Raw genomic sequence first — 20,456 nt, 5'->3', positions numbered from 1 at the left:
ACGGCGAGAAACAGCTTCCAACATGTCCCCCTGTTCAGCTGCCTGGTGCCGCTGCAGTCAGAGCTGGCACGGTCAGGGCTGTGCTGTGAAAGTGGTTCTGGAAGGCAAAGCATCCCCATGACCAGAGCTGCCACAATCCAGAATCCTGGAGAGGGATAGATGGGAGGGAGACAATGACTGAGATGCTCATCCATGTTCACGTCCATCAAAGAGTCCAAGTAACTGCAGCTGTTTGGCTAAGAATCATGTTTGAAAAGTGCCTCGTTAACTTCTGCGCATTGGGGATGGGAAATGGAGAGGCAGCAAAGCCTTGATCTCTTGCAGTTTGGTGACCCGATCATGACAGATAATTCCTTATCTCACCCCTTCTGAGGCCCACAGAGGGGTACGGGCGGGTGTGGTGGGGTTGCGGAGGTTTGTAGCCTGAGGAGAAAACACCTTCCTCCATCCCTTCTCATTTCATAACACCCAGCCATCTGCCAAATCAAGGCAGATTAAAGCCGGCCAAATTCAATTTCTCCCCACTGCCACTGCAGCGCAGCATCTGGGGCTAAAGTGTCCCCGACAAAGCGAACATGACAGCCACATTGCTTTTTTGTCACATCTAGTACCATGTTGATCTTCTGAAAGTCTCATAAAAACGTATTGATGTCTCCCATATTGCTGTGATTGGGAAGAAAGGAGAGTGTGTGTGCGGGCCTGCGTATGCGCGCGCGTGTGTCTGTATGCGCGTGTATATTAATGTTTCTGAAGTAGATCTGATTTGATATGTCTTGTTCTATTGTCAGCAGCTGTTTAGCGAGGCTTTTTAATACTTTCTGGCTGCCGATCACTCATCCTTAGCCTGGAATGCAGGCTTGCATACAAATTTTGTTATTAAACACAATTCCATTCCCCCGCCCCAACCTCCGCCTCCACCCGCTAACCTCCCCCCTCCACCCACCCATCCATCCATCCATCATCTCCCCGGGGCTATGGAGAGGTGGGAGCCAGCCGCCCCGCCACAATGTACTTACAAGTGCAGGCATCGGGTTGGCAACATATTTCAAGATCCTTTTGCCTGCTGCAGGTGCTTTGCATTGACAAATCGAATCATGGGGAAATAATTTATTTCCTAATGCTGTTTGCAGCGTGTTAGCGGGAGAATTTACATGAGAGAGATTACTTTAATAACCAAAAAATTACAGTGCGGGCCTCCCCACCATGTCGGCTTTGATATGTAATTGTTTCAAGTTTAACCTGTCTGGAGGGGGGAAGGCATTATTAAATCTGCGGCAGCTCACACCAGGGAGGGGCAGGCGGGGAGGAGGGCCCTGACAGCGATCTCGTTCCCCGCTGAGAGGGAGCCGCTAAATGGGAAACAAGCGGAATTAACAAACGACTCCAGCCAGTGGCAGAATTGCCGCCTCCTCGGCACTGGTTGGAAGAGGGAGAGTTTTCTTCATCTCCTTTTTAGGGGTTAATCTCGCTCGCTTTCTCTTGGTCTGCTCTCCCTCGAGCCCACTCCCCCGCAGCGCTGAGCACCCTCAGTTCCTTTCAGAAGGCAATGGGCACCTCGCAGGATCGGGCCCCTCGGCGGGGTGGCAGCGGTCACAGGGAGAGGTGGGCAGCAGCAGCAGCAGGGGGAAGGAATGGATTTCACTTTGCAAAATCTCATCAGCTGGATTTGAGTTTTGTGAAGCCAGGACTGGCTCCACTCTAGGCCCCATTTGATCCAAACCCTTCCAGTTTGGGAGCGTTTGGTTAAACTGCCCCATCTCGGATCAGAACCAGGATCCCTGTCCCCTGGTATTTAACCTCCTTTATTTCCCCTGCACAACCCCACTCCCTACCCCTGTCCCTTGCTGTCATGCGGTGGCCAGGACGCTCACTCTCTTCTTTTCTCTCTTGGCAGTAAGAACTCCATACTGAAGGATTCCATGGCACCTGGCACCCCCAAGGTAAGTGAGGAAAAGCGACATCTGTTGTCAAGCTCCCTGAAAGTGACCTGATTTACACCTGCTCCCCCCTCACATACACACGTCACTCCCCATCCCACGTGGTGAGGTTCGCACGCCAGTCCCCGGGATACTGGGTGTCTCTTGAGTGGGGTCGTCTGTTGTGACGCTCCCCCAGAGGTGAAATGCTGTTTCGTTTCTGGGCTCATTTTCAAGCACCAGTCTGACCGGGGGAGCAGGGGAGCAGCTGCTCCTACTTGGCCAGCTGCCCGGAGATTGCCAGCTGCTCCAGAGCGGCTGGTTCCCAGCACAAGCTGGGCCACTCCTCTTTGCACCTGTGGGACCATGCAGCCGAAGAGCGGGCAGGTCACCAGGACCCCACGTTCTGTCTCATGACAGCATGGTTGTGCTCCCGGAGCTCAAAACACAGAGCCATGCGCTGGAGGTAGTGGCTGTAAAGCTGGGAGTCAGAACATCCTGGGGAAATGAAACAGACCAGGAAGAAGAGCCACTGCTCCATGTTGAAATGGTGCCAAGATACTATAGACTCCTTCCTCCTTCCCTCCCTTGGCAGTGACCTGCCCCCCCCCCCGGCCCAGCACAGAGTTCTGAGAGCCGCGTCTATCACCCACGAAACGCCGCAGCAGCATCTCTGTTACTATTATTGCTCCAGTGAAGAGGGCCCAACAAGTCCCTAGACAGATAGCTACATCTCCAGGAAATCTGCAGGAGCCACTGAGCAGTGCTCTTCCCCCTTTAATAGATTAGGAAGCAGAGGCAAAGGGAAGTCTAGTGACTTGCCCAAGGTCACAGAGATTAAGGGGAGGGGCAGGGGCAGATCCGACTGCCAGGCTGCCAAGCTCAATCCACTAGGCAGCAGAGGCTCCGTTGTGCAGTTGGACAATTCAGCAAGATTGGAACCCAGAGCTGAAAAGGTCTTTGTTGGGTTTTAGCCGTGCCCTGTGCACTGTTCAACATTTAAATACACTTGTTTCTGTGTAATCGGGGAAGACAATCACATTGAACAGGGTGTCAGAGCTCCTGGGCCCGACTTTGTCATTAACCAGCACTGTGACATTAAGGAGTCGTTTCTCTTCTCTGCCAATTCAGTTTACCCATCACACACCCACATGAGATGGGGGTGGGAGAGCTGCAGTCCCACTTCCAGCGGGGATGTTACCTTCCAGATCCTCCAACAATTTCCCAAGACCTCCAGGAAAAGAGATCATAATACTACTTAGTAGCTTGATAGCACTTCGCATCTTCAAAACGCATTCCTCCTGTAGAAGTTACTGAATCTCACAGGCCTGTGTCACAGCCCGCATTTTACACGTGGGGCAATTGATGGACAGGGAGGTCAAAAGTAAGTCAGTGACACAGCCAGGACTAGAACTCAGGAGTTCCCAACTTGCGTGTTGAGAGTGAGACATGGCTGTCGCAGCATCTCTCAGCTAAGTCAGGGCCTGATATTTCTGATGTGAAAAACAAGCATTGAAAAATCCCCAAGGTGTGTTTGAAAACCAAGAATCTTTGAGGCTGTCTTTTGACATCACAAAGGAGCAGGTGAAATAAAAGGACCTGTGCGTTGCAGGTCCCCTCTCACAGGTCGTCAAGTCTGAATGCTGATAACTCGGCTGTCCCCACTGCAGAGTCCAAGGTGGAGAGGGAGGGCTAGAGAGACAGATTAGCTGTTTGGAGGTAAATACACCGAGTCAGTGACAGACACCAGATAAAGAAGAAGGGTCCATCTCTCGGCAGGGCTGGGCTTTTGAAGTTTCTGTTGACAAAGAATCCCATTTGCCTTGAGAGAGGGGATTAAACTGGGACTGGAGAGTCATTCTATGTAAAAGAGATCAGTCGCCTCCTGTCACCACATGGATCTTTTCCCTTTGCCCCTCACGTCCAGGCCTAAGAACATTAACTTCAAGAAGCCTTGGGAGTGGGGGGAGAGAGGGTGAAATCCGGAAATCTTTCATTCCTCTCTCAGAAAGCCTGAAAGCTCCTTGGCCCTGGAGGATTCATTATTTCTAGGTGGCTTTTGCTGGGAGACAAGGCTTGTGTGGGGTGGAAAGGCACAGCGCTCTCGGCTTCATGTTAGCTTGGTATTAAAGGCCCCTTTGTAATGGTGCTGGAGTGGAGCAGGAGGCGGTTCGGGGATGAAGCTGCTCCGTCTCTTTGTGGCTGGCTGAGTTATTGCTTTCCTGGCCCGGTGCACCCTGTCAGACCACGACGTGCAAGCCGCAGAAGCGCAGTCTGACACACCTGTGTTGCAGGGAATAAGGTCAGCGGGCCAGGTCCAAGCTGTGAGAGCACTGTGCGACGTAACAGGATCACAGCCCGGGGGGGCAGTGCCAGGCCTTTTCCAAGTGTCCACTCTCAGGCGTGTGATGATCCAGTAACACAGAGATGAGGGATAGCAACAATCTTCCCCCTCGGCCAGAAATCTTGGATGTCTGTCCTGCCGTGGGCTCCTACGCTGTGCTGGGGCCTGGCCAGGGGGCTGTTACAGCAATGGAGGGGCCAGGCTTGCAATGAGATGGTAAACCAGGGTCCCCTCTGCTGTGCACATTTGATAATGTGTAGGAAATATAACCCCGGTGTCCTGGCTGCCGGTCACTTTCTCCATAAAAGAGGGTCTCACCCAAGGCCGTATGAGCTATTGGTGGACATGGGCTGGATGTGCGTTACTTACACAGTGATTGGCATCAGACCTGCAGCTTCGGAAAGTGCTGTGGGATCTCTGAGTAGACCGTCAAAAACCAGAGTCGATTCTCTCCTGTCCTGAGGCAGGTGGGGCAGGGACTGACCTGTCATGACTGGCGGGGGTGGGTTGTTTTAACTCCAGACCTTCTCCAAGAGTCTGTTGTTTATTCAGAACTCTTCTGTGTGCTTCCTTCTCACCCTGCACTCCCCCAGAATTGCCCCACTCCCCCGGCAAAGACGTCGCCTGGAAATAAAATCCCTGATGTAAACACGTGTTTTCATTCACTGGCTCCCTGCCCCTTAAGAGCTGTCACTCACCGCACTGGGTCAATTTTCATGGCAACATGTCAAAGAAAATCCAATCACTCAACATGGTATGTGATGAATCCAAGATTATTATATCGGATTCTTCTATTATTGGAGCTGGCAGAGACAGTGACGGCCGGGCTAGGGCTCCGAGAGCAGGGCTGCAGGCAGCAAATTCACTCTCCCTCCCCACCATTCAGCTGCAGCAAAGGGCGGTGTTGAGAACCAGATTGTTCTTCGCAGCTCAGATTCCCTATTTTCCTTCTATGAGAGACCAGGCTGGTCTATCAGCGAGCGCTGCCCTGTAGGTAACCGCCTGGACAAGCGACTGGGGGGCAGTTTTCTACCAAGCCTGTGGCTGCTGCTCAGACTAGACCAGCAGGTGAGGGCTGGGGGGGTGGGGGGGCTTGACAGTAGCAGCTGCTGCTGCTTAGCCTCTGGCAGTGGCGGCTCCTTCAGCAGAGCCCCAAACAGCTGTTTCTGTTTCAGAGCGGATCTTCCCTGACACATGCCTACAGGCTCCAAGCCTATAGGAGCTCTTCGCTGTCCTGGTCTCCTCCTTTCTGCTCCCAGGCGCTGTTCCTGGTCCTGAATCGATGCCGTTTCGGCCCCTGCTGGCCTTGGTTCTGCTGCTCTCCCTCAAGCCCACCCTGCCCGTGATGTCCCTTGATGTCTTGTTCCCAGAGCTCTCAGCGCTCTCAGATGGAGCCACCTGCTGAGTCTGTCTGGGCCAGGAAAAGGACTTGCTGATGCTGGGCTGCCTTGTAAGTCTCCTCTGCAGGCAGATATGAAGCCCCCTCCGCCCCTCATCTGCTCTGCATCTGAGGACAGATCTTCCTCAGGAGCAGGGGGCTTTGAGGTGTCCCCCAGCGCCCCACACCCTCACTCCCTGGTGACACAGCAGCACACGGTCATAGGTTCTTACCAGGTTTCTCCTCCCGAGGGGCAGTTTTTCTGGGTGAGTTGTCCCGAGAAAAGGGAGGAGAGTTTGGCTGGAGGAAACGCCTTTGAAGAGGGGATATTGCAGCGGTGGGGGAACGGACCCATTGGACCCAGAGGAAGGGAGGGAGGTGGTTCTCACTGGCCCCGGGTTAGAGGCCAGAACGTTTCATGGTGCTGCTCCGGGTCCACAGGCCTAGGAATTTGTGCTCTTAGCCCCATCCCTTTGCTGGAGGCGACTGGTGGCCCTTTCCTCCCACCAGTCCTGGGGCAACACTGCCGGCCTCAGAGGAAGCAGCTGACCCTCCTGACCATGAGGAGCGCAGCATCCTTCACGAGGGAGGAGTGAGCCGGGGGCGGGGGGGGAAGGTGACACAGAGAAGGAGCAGGAGGAGGAAGGCCCTTCATAGTCCCTATGGGGACTAGCTTCTGTGCAGCTTGGTTGCTTAGCACCCATCCCAATGGGGCACCGATGGAGCTTCCTAGCACTACCCTAATAGAAATGGTAATTGGGCTAATAACAGGCAAAATATACTCTGGGTCCGCCCGCATGTGTGCCCCATTAGCTCTTCCTCACCTGTGCCCCCCGGATTCGGTACTGCCCCCTTTTCAAAGTGCTGCCTTGGGCAACGAGAAAGGAGATACTGAGCCCCCGAAGTCCACATGCATGTGAGCTGTGGATGGGCTGGTTTTCAGCCAATAATCGACTAGTTGCTCCTTTTGATCACAAATTGCCTGCAAATAGGTTACGATTCTCTGGATTTGTATTCCTGATTTTTGACCTTTTCCCCCATTTGTAATTCTCCACTGAATCCTCTCTGTGACTAGTTCCTTCCTGGGGAAGGGATTGTCCGTGGGCAGTTCGCTCTGAGTATCTGATATCCAAAACTCAAGTCTGTGTTTGTTAGTTTTTATTGGGAACATAAGTCACACGGTATTACTGCTGTTCCTTGTTTGGATGAGCGTAACTCTGTGGACCAGGTTGCTGATGTGAGTCCCGATGAAAGAACTGCTTTTTACACAATGCATATTTCACCTATGGAACTCACTGCGACAGGATATCATGTAGGTCAAGAGCTTTTAATAGGATTCAAAAAGGGATTAGATATTTATATGGATAATGAGACCATCAGCAGGGACAGGTAAATAGAAATTATCTAACCTTTCTGGATTCAGGGTATTAACAAATGTCTAAATGATGGGGGCTAGGAAGAAACATTCCCTATAGGCTCATCATTCCATAGTTGCTCCCTAGGATTTTCTTGCACCTTCCTCTGGAGCAGCTGGTCCTGACCACTGAAGGAGACTGGGCTAAGCTGGGCTGATCTGTTCTGTGAGTTCGCAATTTATTTCCTGGCAGCATTTTCTAATATTCACTTTAAAGTTACTCTTTACATGAATGTTCCACCTGTAAACTGGCTGTCATTGCAACCTGACGGCAAAGAAGAAGGACTAGAAGCAACTTCCATTTCTTATTCCAAAGAATGTTTGTGGCTGATTTGTTTAGGTCTGTGCCCAGCTTCAGTGAGGGTCCAGCACAGAGACCCCTGGCTGCGCTGGGAACTCATCTACAATGCCAGATTTCTTTGATTTCCCCCCCGCCCCCCGTTTTTTTACAGCCTTCTACAGCAGATTGAAAAAGAGTTACTGCACCTATTGGGAAATCTGACCGCTAAAGCCCTCCAAGGAAAAAGAGCTTTGAAGGCAGGCAAGATGTGAAGCCTTAAACCTTGACAAAAATCTCTGTTTTAAACCCTTCCCAGCTGCCTCCCTCTAAATGGAATGGCAAGCACAGCCAAAGATCTCCTCTGGAGCACGGTCTAGTGGTAGGAACACGTGACTGGGGTCAGGACTCCTGTGTTCTTAGTCTGAACTCTGCCATGTCACTGACTCACTGGGGGAAGTCATTTAGCAGAGCTGGGCCACGTCTTCCCCAGCTGCGGCACTGGTGTATGAAGAACGCTTCCAAGCGAAATCTGTATGTCATGACTACGCCCTGGCTCAGGGGTGGTGGCTCCTGTACCGTCACTGCGTTGCACATTTCACTCCCAGCGCCTCCGCACAGCCAAGACACCAGCCTTGCCCCTCGGCTGAAGCCAGTAGGAGTTTTTCCCCTTGGCTTTCCTGGCAGCAGGATCCGGCCTGTAAGAAAGATTCTAGATATTGTGACCATATTTCCTAAAGTAGAAATGGCGTGGCTGGGGCTCACCAGAGCCACACACATGCCTGTGGATGGGGCTGGGGCCGAGCACTCAAGCCCTGTGCTGCCCACGGCTGGGGCTGGGGCTGAACCCCCCCCCCGCCCAACCTCCACACTTCCTGCCGCTGGGGCTGACCCCCTGGAGATCCACGCCAGCTGGGGCTGCAGCTGGGGCTGTCCCTGAGCCCCACTGCCCGGCACCTCGCATTGCTGCCCCTGCCACGTTCCTCCATGCCCGCACCCGACTCTTTTGGTAAATTGGGCATTTGTTTGTTTTCTCTTGCCAGCTAATCAGCTGGGAAGAGCAAACGGGACAAACGCCCCTTTTTGTAAAAAGAAGGCGGGACGGCCGGGACAGAGCTTAGAAACAGGACTGTCCCGGCCAGGATGGGCGTACGGTCACCCTACTTCTCGGACTATTCGCATCTTTGTGTCCAAGATTCTCCAGCACCAGCATCCAAAGCAGCCTGCAGAGTGGGGGCGGGGGGAGGAAGTGGAGTGGAGGCCCGGTATCAGTCGTTGCTTTCGGGTTACAGTTCCCAAGTGATAACAGCTATTAGCAACACTTCCACTGCTTCCCTGCCACGGCGGGGAGGGCAGGAGACAGCAAACATGTCAAGCTATCACCTCCATGTTAAGTGATAAGTACCTATTTAGACGGCAGAGTTAAGGCTGAACGCATCAAGCAGGAAACACTTTGTGCCAAAATAAGAAAAAGGCCATCGAGATATAGAAAAAGAAGGGCTAGGGTATTTGTTCTGCTGACAGCAGCTCTGATAGATTGTTTAAGAAAAATAGACTCCCTGTGTTTTTCTGGGGCTATCAGAAAGCCAGAGTCCAGCTCTTAATAGTCTCAAATGGCTGGCCTTGAAAGGAAACAGAATGTCAACGGCATCCGCTCGCCTCTCCCTGTGCTGACACCTGACCCGTCTGCGGCACAGGGAGAAGGTAGTTAAGGGAGGGGGAGGCGACGGTTAGTGTGTGCTGGCAATTTCAGTCCATTTCCTTGGTGCGAGGGCTGCATCCTGACAGGAACCAGCTCCCGCTCTCTCCCATACATACACCCCTCCCGCCCTCGCTCAGGGCCAAGAGTCACATGCATGCCAACCGAGGCACGTATACACACGCAGCGGGGCCCCAGAGATCTGTTTGCACATGGGCGTGTGTCCACCTGCAGGCACCATGCACTGCTCACATGCCCCTCTCACAGTTCTGCGTGGTTGCACACCCAGGTATGCCCGTACATAGGAACACATATTTGTGTAAACACACATGCACAGTCACTCACACACGTGCAGGTACACCCATCCTCCCACAGGTGGCAGACACATGCACACCAGTCCTTTCACACGCAGATACACCCATGGTCACCCATGGAAGAAGTCACCCCTCCTGGAACTCTGGGAATTCAGCTTTCACTTACACAAACGAAGGGCCTGACCCTCTCATGTAACATGGCTGCTTTGCACAGCTCCCGCAATGTGGGCCTAACGCCAGCCCAGGGAGAGCACTGCAAGAGTGATCTGTTCACGGCGTAGTGCTGAAATTAGGGCTGTTACACGCCACTCTCTTTCCCCTCCTCCCCACTGCTGGTGTAGCAGGGGCATGGCCAGAACACACTGATGATTGGCTATATTTTGGGCCCTCAGGCAGTGTAAATTAGAGCTCCCCTCAGGCTGCTCTAATTTGGCATGGGGGAGCTGCTGTGCCCACCCTTGCCACAGGATCGGGAGAGCATTGAGTTTTAAACACGAGGGCTTCTGTGCTGATGGCAGTATCATTTTTAATTAATTGAGACCATGCATTTTTTAATTGAAACAAAGCTGCTGCAACCTTTCCAGTCACTGCCCCAGAGCTCTGCAGAATTGCACAATCCCTGGAGAGGTCAGGTCCACACACACAGAAGGTGAAATTCACCCCAGGGCAGAGGGCCAGCACATGGTCAAGACACCCTCTGGGACTTATGTGGTACCTAGGCCTTGTGCTCAGCCCTCTGCCCAGGGACTGAATTCCACCTGATGAACACGAACAGATACAGCTGCCATCTCCATGCACACGCACACATTCATGTATGCCCACAATCGCACCCATGAAGTCCTGCCCGCGCCCGCTCCCCCAAACACACAGCAAACCCTCTTCCCACTCCGCATGGGCGGCGCGTGACCAGACCGTTGGAGGAGGCTAGGCCCCAGCCCCTCCCCTTCCGCCCGAGGCCCCCCACCCATTCCACCCCCCTCTCCTGCCAGAGCCCAGAGCACCCTCATTGCGTCCTCCAGCCCCCCCGCCCCAGCACCCGAGCTCTGGCAGCGCAAGCGCTGGCTCCAGACACCCCGAGTCCCAGCCGTAGGCCGGCCAGCCCCAGCCTGGGCCACAGGGGAAGAGTGGGACCTGGAAGGAGACGGGAGAGGGCCTGGGGGTGGAGCACGAGTGGGACCACGCCGGGCTTTGGGGGAGGCTCAGCCTCCCCTGGCCTGTCTTACCCACTCACTGCCCACTGCGGGGAAGGCAGAAGAAAGTAAAAGATGGCTCCTGGGAGCCACGCCGGAGACATGGCTGCCCAGAGCGGCGGGAGGGGAGGGAGGAGAGGGTGAGCACACGGCTTGGACAAGATTGATGGCCTCGTTGCCATTAAGCAAAAAATTAGCCGATGGCGGCTATCATATTAAAGGGTGAAGAAGCCGTGAATTATTTTCTTAAAGATCTTATCGCTTACAATGATAATTTTACCTTCCAAAAGGCCACTTTTAATGAGGCAAGACAGGCAAAAAGTCATGATTTAATGCCAGATTTTTTTTTTCCCAAACACATTTTACTGCTTTTTTGTCCATGTTTAAAAAGCGCCGGTGACCTTTTTTTATTTAGCTTGCCCCAGGTGTAATGCTGCGGCTGATCCTCTTAGGGTTTATGACCTCTACAGAGAGCGCCGTTGCCCAACGGAGAGATGATTTAAAGGGGAGGGAGAAACGTGAGGTGGTGCTGGTGCTTGCACAAGGCCCTTTCTGTGTCTTTCAACGCCCCAGCGGTGGCTTGGCTTGCCGTGGGACGGTGGGGGGAGCTTGCCTGAGGCCTTGGCACAGGGAGATGAAGCCTGGTCACACACGATCCAATCAGGCTCTGGATCTGAATTACAGGCCAGTACCTGGGGCCTGGGGGCAGGGCTGAGCTCTCCAGTACCCGTTTCCCCAGGAAGAAAGGGAACAATTCAGTGAATAGGTGCATTGTCCAAGCAGCAAGGAATCCCGCTGGGAAGTGCATGGGCATATATACCTGCTCTCACGTACGGGAAGGGGAGCAGCTCCAGTCTCTACCGCTAGTACAGAGTGCCTCAGAGGCAAGGAATCATTGTAGCCAGGGTGATGGGCAGAGAGTGATGCGGGTGAAATGCAATGTGTTACTGTCCCCGCTGGAAACATCCAGGCTCTCTGGGCCATGTCTGCGTCTCCTTTGCCTGTTTCACGTGTACAAACACACCATGGTCATGCCTGCCACAGAGCCGGAGAACTAAGTCAGGCATAGAGGAGTCATGCGTGAGGGATTAGTTCAGGGATGAGGGGATTGAGCTAGATTTATGCCCCCCCAAAAAGGCAGATTTCTCTCACAAATGATAGTTCCATCTACGCTGTAGCGAGGGAATGCAGTTACAACACAGATCAGCCACTGACAGGATTAAAACACAGTTCATCCATGTTACCAAAGCAGCGCGCCTGCCATGCAAAAGTCCATGGCTGTAGTACGATTCGGGGAGACAGATGAAATGTGACTTGACCCAGGTGGCACTGCAGGACAGAACTGTGTTTGAACTCAGTTGTAGCCAGGTCCTCCCCAGCACTGTAAAATGCAAGCATTGCTCGGGGGAGGCAGATAAAGTAATGAATGGTTCTAGCAATAACGGCAGGATTTCAGTAGTTACAGGAAAACATAGTTTGTGCAATTGGCTGCATACTGTGGGTGCTACTTATGCACAAACATAGTGACTCGATGACTGGCAAAACCTGGGTGTTTCTAGAGACAGTTCCGGGGCACAAGCTCCGATCTGGGTAGGTGGTGCTGGGACTTTTCTAATGATTGTTAGTGCTTTGTCAGGCCTCAGATGTGAAGTATCATTTTTACTAGATCCGTTTCCTACCATCTTGAATAGTGAAAAACTCACAAGAAATTTGTGTGAGATTTTAGCCACATCTAAACAAGGCAACAGGCCCCTTCCAGCTCTTGATCTGACCTAGAACCAAACCTGTAAGGATGGACCCAAGGATTTGATTCCTTAGCGTCCTGTTTCCCCTCCCTCCTGCCCCGATCCCAGACATTCAAAGGGGTCTAGATTCAGCATTCTGGATTGGGCCTTTCTCTCTTTGTTACTGATCTCCTAACGAATTATGATCGCATCCCCTGCCCTCAGACTCATTGCAATGAATCCGACCCATTGTCTCTGGGCCCCTTGGTGGATCCAGTGATTCTGGTACCTCCGGCCTGGGTGCTGACAGGCTTTTAACATGAGGAGATTCAACTTCAGAGTGCTGGTTGTATTCTCCATGGAAAGCCCGAACCAGAATTTGCATCACAGTCCAGTGGTTTGGCCCAAGACATGGAGGACAAGCAATTGCTTCACCTTCCCTAAATGGCTGTCTTGGGTCGTCCTGAGGCTGGTCATTCTGGAATGAAATTCCCAGAGGCCAGATGATGGGGATGTCCGAGGGCTGGGGAGAGAGAGCACCAAGGAGCCTTTTCCCCCATGGAGCAGCCACAGTCCTGCGCCCTGAGCACAAAGTCTAGGGCAGCGTTAGCACCACTAGCCACTGCAAGGGGAGGGGGGCAGGTTACAATTCTGCCCCCTCCATACTAGCTGGGCTAGAGGGGCAGGCAAGAGCTCTGCCTGCAGAGGGCGGATGCCCCTGGGGACCGGTGCCATGACAGTTCCCCCCCCCCCCCCCCCCCGGCCCCCAAATGCCAGGAGACAGCCCTGAAATGACTGATTAGGAAAGAGAGGCCAAAACTGGGATGGCAGCGAGGTCGGCCTAATGCAGAAATAAGGTTGGCCTCAGACCGCGCGGGTTTCTAATCCTTAGGCCCTGCGCCTGCTTTCCCCCATCTGCAGCGGTGACAGTCCTGCCTATGCGGCCAGGAAGGCAAAGCATTCGCCACGTCTCAGGGAAATGAGAAAACCAAATGAAGTCAAGTTTGCTACCAGCAAAGGGGAAGTGTGACTTGGCATCACGAGCGCTGTGTTTAACATGCCAGCGAGGGGTTTAGAATTGAAGTGCTTGCACACAATTTAAAAATAGACAGTTTATTAATCTAAACGGCAAGTGTATGTAGAAGAGGCCTCGAGATTGACATCTTTGGGATTAGTTTAGCCCTGCGTTTTTCCAGAGGTCATCGCCATGGTGCTCAGGAAGGCTGTGGAATAAATGGGGCCAGCGTGCTTCCCGGGACCGCACGCTAAAAACTAATACATAACGTTTAATTTACTGTCTCCAGAGCTAGCCCGACCATTTTTCACATAATCATATTGGATTAGAGCTACCAGCGGCTGTGGGCGGAGTGGGGGGTGGAAGGGATTGGTCTGCTGGGACGAGGGAGGCAGGGGGGTATTTTTCTCGCCTGGAGGATGACGAGTTTAACCCCCGCAGCACCGGGATGGTCAGCTTATTTCAGGAGGGACAGGGTGTTGCACTGCAACAGGAGGCTGTCTTGCTTCCGAATCGCTGAGCTGACCCAGACTCGGCGCTCTCAGAGACCGAGAGCCGAGACCCCAGCCCTTCATTTTAAAGCACCGTTTGCAGTCTCAGGGCTTTTAAATTCCTCCTTGTCCCCTTTTTTGGGGGGGTGGGGTTCCTTTTTTTTCTAACAGGAACTCAGTGTTTTTCAACAGAATTCCTCCTGCAGCTCCTGAGAAATATTAAAGAGCTGCTGCAGAAATAATTAACCTCGGCACTAAGAAGGAGAAAAGGAGCCCCAGCCTTATACAGCAATGTTGGCAGCCCAGGACAAGGCAGTGTATTGTGGCAAACACAGTCAGAGGCAGGAGCCTAGAGACCCTCCATATGCCAAGCCTGCCCCACTTTCTCCAGTCACAAGATCACCTGAAATGAACAAACATCCCTCATCCAGGGCAGCCATATCCACACAGACTCCCAATCGAATCAAGGTTACAATCAGGGCTTTCCATTAAACTCTGCTTGGGTCAGGGTGATTCCCTGCTCCCTGATGAACAAGGGGTTAACTCCAGCTCAGCTTCCCTCTCCCCTGGCAAGGTGCTCAGGGAAGGGCTATATGAGAATCCCGTAGGTTGACCACTTAGGGTGTGTCTACACTACACACTACACCCGGGCTCTGACTCAGGTTTGAGCCAAGCCCCCCTTCCATCCACACCCAAATTAGTCTGACTCGGGTCAGCAAGCACCCCGGACCCACGTCCTAAAAGACCCTTCTAAGGGAGTGGGTTAGAGCCCAGTCCAAGCCCTGTCATTTTTCAGTGTGGACACAGCTCAAGTCAGAAGTTCTGCATCATGCAGTGTGGACACATTAGCATGGCTGTGAGAACTGGGTCCAGCAATTATAAACCCAATTGATAATGCAGTGTGGACGCTCAGACATGGGCTTGGAAACACTGAGTCCACAAGCCCAGGTCCCCCAGACCCAGGCTTACAATGCAGTGTAGACAAGCCCCGATTGAGATCAGGGTCCCATGGGGCCCCTGAGGATCACATCTTGCCAACTGGCCATCTTTTTTCTGCTGAGTCATTTTACATGCTGTTTCCAGCTGCTCATACCTTTCCGAAAAAAGTCACATTTTGGGTTCAATTGTTTCCATGTTTAATGTCAGCCCAAAGGCAAATGTTTTGGAAAGTTCTCCTCCCTCTACTGTCTTTTAACAGTACTGTCCCCACTTTTGGCCTGGACATTTCAGATGATATTCTTCTATCCCGTTGCGGACTTACCTGCCTCTGAGCAATCATTTGTTATTGTTGCATCCTACCGGATGTTCCTCAGAAACAAACACTTGGCGAGCTGGATTTTCAGTGGATATTTTTTAAGATTGCTTGCTTTACTATGTCTCTTACGCAGAAGTTCGGGCTGGGTCTACACTAGAAATGCTACAGCGGAACAACTGACTACAGCGACAGAAGGGGTTCTCCCATAACTGCAGTAAATCCACCTCTGCGAGAGGCAGTAGCTATGTTGACAGAAGAATTCTTCCATCAACCTAGAACTGTCTACGCTGGGGCTTACGTCAACTTATCTATGTCTCTCAGAGGGATGAATTTTTCACACCCCTGAGCGACGTAGTTAGGTCAATGTAACTTTCTAGTGTAGACCAACCCTTAGCTAATTTGTATTTTTCATAGACTTTTTCCTCAAACTCTCCTACTACTAAAGTTAAATTATTACTGGATGTATGTCCTTTAAGTATTGTCACACTAGTCCTGTGATGTCCCATAAGCGTTGGGTGCACTGAATTTATACTTCCCCGCTGTTGATTTGAAGGCTATCAATATATTTCTTAAGTCACAATAAAAATAATTTTCTGATTTTTTCCATATCCTTGTGCAAAAATTTGTGCTTTTCCAGATGCTTTGTATTAAAATGTATTCAAGAGTAATAGTAAATTACAATATAATGTGTATTAATGAAGCATCTTTGTTAGTGAGTTGTCATTACCGAGACATTTAGTGTAATTTAAGTGTATGCTGGCACACAATGCTTTTTATTGTTGTTGTACATTGTTATGCTTTCACCTGTAGTATCCTGTTTGAGGATGTTTTCTGGGGTGTGTTTTGGGTTTCATGCATTCTATGTGTCTATTCAGTGCTACAAAATGCTACAAACATCTTTTTTACAACCTTAGATAAACGACCTGATAATCTATTCTGATCCTAAAAGTAAAGACTTTCTCCCAGTGCACTAGGGGCAGAGTTAAGGCTGCACTTGCTGACTTAACTCTCACATTTGACCGTGTCCATTCTGCAACCTTCACGTTACATGAATGCATGTTGATGTGTTTTCTCTGTAAACAGATCATCAGACAGGGAGGTTATGAGACAGGACCCCAAGCTAGGATGGTGCATCTCATTCTAGGCTATCCTTTCCGCTTTCCAGACTCCTGTCCTCTCCTCCCACACAGCGCCATGCTGTGCTTCTTGCATCTTCGCACCCTCACTAGGAGGGAGTGGGAAAGCAATGGGCACCTATCTGCCCATTGCTGCCCCTGCTGGAGAGCTCGAGCTTTACCTCTGCAGCACTGCCAGCCACATGCCCGTGCCACATGGAAGGCCCTGAACACAGTGGAATCAGCGCAGCTCCATGAAAAGGAGGGTGTGGAGAGGCCGGGCAAGGGGTCAGAGGGCCCATGTCCACAGCAGCCTCTGCAGCAGCCCCACAAAGAGGGGATCTGAGGGCAGGATGGGTGAAGGTCACAGCGTAGCAGTCTGCAATGACATTGCACCACCGTTCTCGGCCAATATGTAGGGTTTCCATGCCGGTCGTGCAGGCCCTGAGGCTGCAGTGATGGTCGCAGAAGGGCTGCGAGGATGTTCTGCTCCTTGGCCCCAGGATGGGGAGGAGGATCCCAGCCCTCCCCAAGGGCAGAGCAGCTCCTGTGTGAACGGGCTGTGTACAGGGCCTGGGATTCGGCTGTGGGAGCAGACCCCCTGTTGCTGCTCTCTCAGACCCAGCCCTCCCGTGATATGGCATGTGCTCTCCCACACCCAAGAGGCCAAACCAGCACGCTGTCAGCCGGTGCTAACATGCCCCCTCTGGGCCTGTTACAGTGTTTATTGGCCAGCGACAATACATTCCTGCTGGGAATGGGAAAGACCTTGACACTGCCTTTGATGTATCATTGCTCTGCCTTGCTCACAGTGTAAATTTCTCCTTTCCTCTCTTTCTCTTGCAGTCAATTTTGTTGTCAGCCTCAATCAAGCGGGAAGGAGACTCTCGGACAGCATCGCCTCACTCCTCAGATGATATCCATCACTCAGACAGATACCAGGTGAGACAGCAGCCAGGAACCAGCCAGGCAGTGCAATCCGTTGGTCTTAGCACAGGACTAGGAGCCAGAAACTCCTAAGAACTACTCCCAAGTCCCTCCATGACCTTGGCCTAGCTCCTCAACCTCCCTGCCCCTGTTTCTCTGTGTGGAAAATGGGGATATTAATACTTCCATCTCTCACTGAGGAGCTGTGAGGCATAACACATTAAGGTTCTGCGCTTTGAGATCCTAGAAAGGGCTGTAGACATGCAAATTATTACAAAAATTAGGTCATCCAAGTCATATTATTTAGTATTATTAGCAAAGAGCCAGTCCTCTGGGATGCCCCCAAAGCACGATTACGCACCATAGAACTGTCTGGGACTTCTGGCTGCATTGCATCATGGTGTGTGGGCATACAGGTCAGAATGCAACAGAACACAACCCTACAGGGTTAGTGCAATACAATGCAAGTTAAGAGACATATTGTACCCTCAGTTGTGTGTTTCATTGATGTGGATTGAGGGTAATTTGTGGCCTCTATGCCTAATATATAGCCAGGCCTGAATCATGCACATAGGACTCAAATGTATAGCCATATACGCATGGTACAGTCAAGGAAAATGTTTCCTGCTGCCTCCCCGATTTACAATTTCCCTGCAAAATGACACTGATCAAAGGCTCAAGAGAAGTAACATTCAGTCATGTATCAATGGTCTGTTTATGATCCAGTAACTCACACCCGGTCAGGGCTATCAAAATGGGAGCTCTACCTCATTAGGGAGCAGAGAATTCCAGCACCCTAATGAGATAAACAGCACCTGCTTCTCGCTGTGGAAGGTCCAGAGGAATCTGACTTTAACATTACCACGTTGCACGTGAAAATTCTAGCTTAGCTTATTTGTAGTGGTTTCTAAAATCGTATTTGTTATACCTTTCCTCTCCCTCTGAACTCTATGCAGTTGGGTTCATGGCTTGCAAGGATCCTGTATGTGAAGAGATACAAAAATTAGTTCCAATAACATTTTTTTAAACTTTCTAAATCATTTTAAAGAGATTTCTCTGTGAGATCCGGAACTTGGCACACACAGAACACATGCCAGCATGGAGTGGTGCGAACGGCTTAGTGACACTGGTCTGCAGAACTCACCTCTGGCTTCTGAGTCGTAAGATAGTTATTTCTTGAGCATCCAGAAACATCTTCGTGCACTTCACAGACATGCAAGGACATACTCCCTGCCCACAGGAGTAGATGGCCTTGGTTTGATATTACGCAACAAGTAAAGGTCAAGGGTGATGGGGGCGGGCAGGGGAGAGGAAGGACAAGGGGTGGTGACAATATGATCGCGAGGTTGCTCCTGCAAATGGATCCTCATGGGCAGGTCCCCACTGAATGAAACATCATGCAGGAATCTGTCTTAGGATCAGGGCCCAAGGCATGCATACATCATGACTGTGCAAATTATTATTATTATATATTGTTTAATTTTCACTGGTAACTATTCTGCCCTTCACTTCTTGAAGGCCCATCTCAAACCCAGGCCAACATACCGTGCATCCCGCCCAATGCAGTCATGTATTCCATATCTGTTATCAAACGTGAGCCTGACTCCCCATGTCCCTGAGTCACTTACACCAGTGCTAAGGGAGTGTTGGACAATTCCATTCTGATTTAGCAGAACTTTATCCCCCCTTTGCTGGGTGAAAGCAACAGCTCTTGGAGCCGGGCAGCAGAGAAGCAGGCCCAGGTATGAACGAGAAATGTTTGACCAAAATATGCTGCCCTCTCTCCTGTCACAATACTTCTTTCTATTAAAACAAAAAGTGAACTTTCAAAAACAGCTTGGATGAAGTTTTCTCAGTGGTCCTTTTTGTGATGTACAAACCTGGGCCTGGAGGATGTGGAGTGGCCTGCGCTCTCAGCTTCTCAGGAGTTTTAGGCTCTGTGAAATTTGTCAGCATAATTTTGTGTTCTCCCGTCCCTCAGTACAAGGATTCGCATTGCACCCTCCTCCATGTGCTGAGTCTAGCTTGCCTGACACATCTGAAGTTTGTGAGTGTGTTTTATGAGGGGTTGCAGCCCCTTAATGCAAATGCATAATGGGAATTATAACTCTGCGCTGCAGGGAGAAAAGACCTCGGGGTCTGATTTTCATTTGCACTGCGGCATGCCACTCCGGTAGCATAAAGGGACCTTCCAGTGGCTGCCAGAGCAGTGTAAATCCTTTGTGTAAATGAGAATTTGGCCCCTCTGAATTGCTCAGGAGTCAAAGAATGGTGAAGCCTGATCTACTGGCCCTTGTGCAGAAGAATCTCCCAGTGACTTGAAGGGCTGCAGAACTGAGCTTTTCATGTGCAGAAGTGTGCTGTGATGATACCTGCTTCTTAGAGCTGCAGTGCTAGTAATTTTGCATTGCAAGTTCCTTGGGTTATTTATGATGTAATAGAGACTATACAAGGTATTAGTAAAATGTTGGAGCACAGACTTCCGCTCTATGGATTTTCAGAGGTGAATTCCTAAGGTTTGGCCTTAATAGCCCTCTGGTCCTTTTTACAAGCCAATATTTAGCGGAGATGGAGATTTGGTAATAGGAAGGTTAAAGAAATATTGGGGGGAAGGTTGAGCTGATTACTTCCCTGGAGGATCCCGTTCTTCCAGATATACTCTGAAGTAAGCAAATGCAATTCCCATGAGAGTCTGTGATCAAGTTCAGCTGGGATACAAATGATAAGGTGCAATCCACCGCAGGTGTAAGCAGATCAGAAAACAGGAGTAAGTGGCAAGGTGGTGTAACTTGAACCAGTTTGGCATTCAGTGGGTGTGAAGAATGAGCATGACTTACACACTGAACGGGAGTGCAGCTGATAAAGCAACTAACATGAGAGTGATAAAGCTGTTCAAACTGTCCCCCACCCCCCAGCTACACAGGGCCAAATTCAGCATTAGCGTAAACAGGCACATCTGTTGATTTGAATGTAAGTTGCACCCTCTTTTGCCAAGAGCTGAATTTGGTCACCACTGAATGCCCTGTCTGAGCAGGTTGCCTTGCTTTCCTTCATACATCATAGAATCATAGAATATCAGGGTTGGAAGGGACCTCAGGAGGTCATCCAGTCCAACCCCCTGCTCAAAGCAGGACCAATCCCCAACTAAATCATCCCAGCCAGGGCTTTGTCAAGCCTGACCTTAAAAACCTCTAAGGAAGGAGATTCCACCACCTCCCTTGCTAACCCATTCCAGTGTTTCACCACCCTCTTAGTGAAAAAGCTTTTCCTAATATCCAACCTAAACCTCCCCCATTGCAACTTGAGACCATTACTCCTTGTTCTGTCATCAGCTACCACTGAGAACAGTCTAGATCCATCCTCTTTGGAACCCCCTTTCAGGTAGTTGAAAGCAGCT

At 51.0% G+C, this 20,456-nt stretch overlaps 1 protein-coding gene across 6 annotated transcripts in view; it reads left to right on the top strand.

The window, feature by feature from the left end:
• RNF220 (ring finger protein 220) overlaps positions 1–20,456 on the top strand; it is a 329,969-nt gene that overhangs the window by 230,576 nt on the left and 78,937 nt on the right. For all 6 annotated transcript variants that reach the window (XM_043552506.1, XM_043552504.1, XM_043552502.1 and 3 more), the window contains 2 exons: positions 1,895–1,940; positions 16,979–17,074. In XM_043552506.1, the coding sequence (XP_043408441.1) occupies positions 1,895–1,940; positions 16,979–17,074 (142 nt within the window). The remainder of the gene's footprint in view (positions 1–1,894; positions 1,941–16,978; positions 17,075–20,456) is intronic.

Source organism: Chelonia mydas, chromosome 8 (genome assembly GCF_015237465.2).
Source record: "Chelonia mydas isolate rCheMyd1 chromosome 8, rCheMyd1.pri.v2, whole genome shotgun sequence".
NCBI lineage: Eukaryota > Metazoa > Chordata > Testudines > Cheloniidae > Chelonia > Chelonia mydas.
Note: the sequence above shows the minus strand (reverse complement) of the source record. Positions and strands in the feature narration are given on the sequence as shown.